At 64.3% G+C, this 4,303-nt stretch overlaps 1 protein-coding gene across 1 annotated transcript; it reads left to right on the plus strand.

Annotated features, from left to right (window-relative positions):
* The first annotated feature begins 369 nt into the window (after positions 1–369).
* On the plus strand, positions 370–2,153 carry FAM43A (family with sequence similarity 43 member A). The gene has a single exon (XM_048955489.1). The coding sequence runs from the start codon at positions 595–597 to the stop codon at positions 1,681–1,683; it is 1,089 nt and encodes a 362-aa protein (XP_048811446.1). The 5' UTR covers positions 370–594; the 3' UTR covers positions 1,684–2,153.
* Positions 2,154–4,303: the final 2,150 nt, after the last annotated feature.

Genomic DNA, 4,303 nt, shown 5'->3' on the forward strand with positions numbered 1-4,303 from the left:
CATAACGTACGTGAGCGTGTTCACATAACCTCAGCCAGAAGCTGCCAGGGAGCTGCTCGTGTTCCGCCGCTGCACACCAACAGCGCGAAGCATTACTCATCCGTAACAGCCGGGCTTCGCTGCAGGCACCGCGGCCGGACTCACCGAACCGGAGGGAACGCGGTGTCGCAAGAGCGGGGCCGGCAGCGCACGCTCACGCGTGGACGGGCGGCAGGGCGGGACGCGGCGGAACGGTCCCGGCTCCCCCCGGCTCCCGCCCCGACTCCGGGCGGGGCCGACGCCGCCCTCTGCCCGCCTCTCGGCGGGGCCGGGCCCGGGGCTCCGCGGCGGGCGGCGCAGAGCAGCGGCGGCGGGCGGGCGACGAGCAGCGCGGCGGCAGCTCCGCGGGCCGCGGGCGCTCCGCCCTCGGTGCGCGGGGCCTCCCCTCTCCGCGCCCGCGGAGCGCCGGCGCCCGCCTATATCTACGGCGCTGCGGCCCGACGCCCGCAAGGATGTGAGGCGGGCGGGCAGCGCAGCCGCCGCCGCCGCCGCCGTGGCATGCGCTCCCCCGGCAGGAGCCGTCGGCGCGGCGCGTAGCCGCGGCTTCGCGGGGCGATGCTGCCCTGGAAGCGGAGCAAGGTGGAGCTGGTCGCGGGCGAGGCGCGGCGGCAGAGCAAGCCTAAGGGCTACGCGGTGAGCGTGCACTACTCGGCGCTCACCTCGCTGGCCCGCGCCTGCCCCGAGAGCGCGCTGCACCGCGTGGGCAGCATGTTCCGCTCCAAGCGGCGGAAATTCCGCGTGACCAGCGAGGACCCCACGTACACCGTGCTCTACCTGGGCAACGCCACCACCATCCAGTCCAAGGGCGAGGGCTGCACCGACCTGGCCGTTTGCAAGATCTGGAGTAAGAGCGAAGCGGGTCGCCAGGGCACCAAGATGAAGCTGACCATCAGCGCGCAGGGCATCCGCATGGCCCACGCCGAGGACAAGGGGCTGCGGCGGCCCGGCCACCTCTACCTGCTGCACCGCGTCACCTACTGCGTGGCCGACCCGCGCCTGCCGCGCGTCTTCGCCTGGATCTACCGACACGAGCTGAAGCACAAGGCGGTGATGCTGCGCTGCCACGCCGTGCTCGTCTCCAAGCCCGAGAAGGCGAAAGCCATGGCCCTGCTGCTCTACCAGACCTCGGCCACGGCGCTGGCCGAGTTCCGCCGCCTGAAAAAGCGGGACGACGCGCGGCACCAGCAGCAGCAGCTGGTGGGCGAGCAGAGCATCCCGCTGGTGCCGCTGCGCAAGCTTCTTAACGGGCAGTGCTGCTACAAGCCACCGGTGGAGCGGAGCCGCAGCGCGCCCAAGCTGGGCTCCATCACAGAGGACCTTCTGGGCGAGGAGCAGGAGGAGCGCGCCATGCACTGCGAATGCGAGGACATCCTGGAGGCGCTGGGCGAGCCCGAGGGCGAGCTGCTGCGTGCCGGCGCCGGCCGCGGGGAGGGCCCGGAGCTGGGCCGGCTGCTGCGCGACCTGGGCGAGCTCAGCCTGGGCAACGACCTGCGCTCGCTGCGCGCCGACCTCGGCGTCCGGCGGCTGCTCTCGGGGGAGAGCACGGGCAGCGAGTCCTCCTTGGAGAGCACCGGCCCCGACGGCGCCGCCCCGCCCTGCAACGGCGCCGAGCAGCCGGCCCAGGGCGACCCGGAGAGCGGATGAGCTCCGGGGAGGGGGCACGGCTCGGCAGCGCTCGGGCCCTTCCTGGAGTGCGCGGTTCCGCCGGGGCGCACCGGCTCCACCCTCGGAGCTCGCGGCCTCACCGGGGAGCTCCGGGTCCCCTCCGCCGGCGGCGCGCGGTCCCTACCGGCAGCCCGCAGCCTCACCGGGGGGGTATCGGATCCCCTCTGCCGGCAGCACGCGGCGCTCCCCGGGAGCGCCCGGTTCCGCTGGGGAGCGCCGGGGACCCTCCGCCGGCACCGCGCGGCCTCACCAGGGAACGTCGGATCCGTTCCGCCGGCAGCGCACGGTCCCTCCGGGAGCGCGCGGCTACTCCGGCTCCTCCCGGTTCCTCCGAGAGCGCCGTGGCCCCGCGGCGCCGCCGTGGCCCGTGGACAGGAGGTGTCTGCGGGCTGTTTACCTCCTTCCCGGCCCTTGAAGATCTGCCAAATTCCTGGAATAGCTTTCCCGGGGGGGGGGGGGGGGGAGGGAGGGAGGGAGGTGTTGCGCCTTGTTTACAGTTAGAAATCTCACATCCGAGGGGGGGGGGGGGGGTGCCGTTTTCTACATTAAAATCACTCCATCGTGCTGTCGTGTCCGAGAGGTTTGCACTGTTGTGAATTTATTTTTTATGACCGTTTTTAATTTAGACTTTTTTTGGGCCCCGGTCCTGCCCCCGGTCTCAGTGCTCTAGATCTTTTGCTGTGCAAAAGAAAACTCTACTCGTGGCTGTTCACCTGTACATAGGGAAATGTATGCAAATACATTTGGTTATTTTTAAGAACACCACCATCGCGATCTCCTCTGTTTGCACATTCATGATGAAAATAAAGATGACAATAATTTAAAATAAGTGGGGTGGCTGTGGCCGTGTGACCTTATTTATGTGTGTTGCTGGAAGGAGCTGGCGGGGCAGAGCGACGTGTCCTGCACGGGGTGGGGATGTCACAGTGCGGAAACTCACCGGGAGAATGCTTAAGGTCAGCTCTGAGACACACGGCTGAGATTGCCTCTAACGATAGGGACGGCAACGTGCACGAGGCCTCGTGTCTGCTGCTCCCTGTCGCTGGGTCACAGCTCTTGTGCCATTGCTGTTGCTGTTAACACCACTGAGGCTTGCCAGGAGCAATCCCTGAGGCTGCCTGCACCTGTGCCATCCCCATTGCACGGTTTGCAGCCGGGCAGTGCCACAAATGGCAGCGCAGGACCCTTGCTGCCCACACCTGAGAATTTCATAAGCTGTCCAGGGTAAGCAGTGCAATAGATTGACCACGGAGCCACCAGGGTATTTTTAGCTGTAAATCTGTTTGCAAGCAGCAGCTCCCAGAGCAGTAGAGATGTTCTGGTTTCATCCCCAAGTGGAGGTATCAATTAAGAGATAATTAATGTGGCACTTGTGACGTCTACGTGTTTTCCCCTGTGCTGCAATCGGGCAAGCTGCAGGAATGTTGCCCAGGAGCCCAACCACTGGAGCCAGTGTGAGTGCCTTGTGCAAGTTGTAAATATCTCATTAAAACATTGCAGAACTGCCACCGCACCAGCGAGCAGCTGCGGAGCTGCCTTGGTGTGAGGAGGGCAGTGCAGTGCAGTGCGGTGCTCCGCAGGGAGGAGATCACGGGAATTCGAGGTGGAGGCAAAGAGGGTGAAAGTGGCAGGGAAAATGCGGTCGTGCTGCCCCCGAACTGAGCTGCAGGCAGCCCTTCCTCTGGGGACCTCGTGCACCCCTGCCTGTCCCAGCTCCCCCAGAGCACAGGTCGTGTCCCAGCTGCAGCAGTGCAGTCCAGAGCCCTGCAGGCTGCTCTGAGAACACCGCGGTGTTTGCTTTTGCGTCCTCTGTGTGTGCTTAAGGGCAGTTAATGGCATTAGCTCAGTCAATGCCTTTCCCCTCTCCAGAACAGCTTCTGTGCTGGCAAATGTGAGGAAACATTCATGCAGCACACTGCGCTGAGAGCAGAACTCCCTGAGCGACCACAGCCAGGGCTGGAGCATTCCTCCCTGGAGCCATTAGCAGCCCGTGGTCAGCCTCATGGGAGGAAGAGGCCAGTACAGCTCACGAGCTGCAAATGCGGAGTGCAAACCCCTATGTCATATTTTCACACTGGAATCACTGAGAAAACGCAGACAGCTTTCTGCAGAACTGGTGTGTGAAGTTCTTCGTGTGTGCTGTGCCCTGCCCCGAGCAGCATGCATGGACTGGCACTGCAGCACAAATGTACATGGGCAGAGAAAGAGCCTTGTGCATTCTGCACAGCAAGGCTGGGGGAGCATCTCCCCTGATAAGGAGGGAGCCCAGCCCAACCCTGCAGCTGCCTGCTTTCCTCTGCTCTTAGCACACACTTCTCCAAACCTTCCTCATTCCTAACTGGAGAAAATATTACTTACAACCAAAAAAATCAGCCGATGGCTGAGCTGTGTGCCGTTGCCTAAATCTTGGCCATCACACCAACTCACCAAAGCACAGGGCCAGAATGCTGCGAGATTGCACCCCCCCCCCCTCCCCCCCCCCCCCCCACACACACACTCTGCTAGCAGGGGGGATGTGTGGGACGGGAATGTGAGGGCAGTTCAATCCAAGGTGACGTGGGGCTTGCTGTCAGTGGGTTCACAGCAGGAGGAAAGGGGC

Source organism: Lagopus muta, chromosome 9, assembly GCF_023343835.1.
Source record: "Lagopus muta isolate bLagMut1 chromosome 9, bLagMut1 primary, whole genome shotgun sequence".
Lineage (NCBI taxonomy): Eukaryota > Metazoa > Chordata > Aves > Galliformes > Phasianidae > Lagopus > Lagopus muta.

Bases quoted from the DNA above. Each gene is read 5' to 3' on its own strand.
- FAM43A (XM_048955489.1), top strand. From the start codon at position 595: ATGCTGCCCTGGAAGCGGAGCAAGGTGGAGCTGGTCGCGGGCGAGGCG.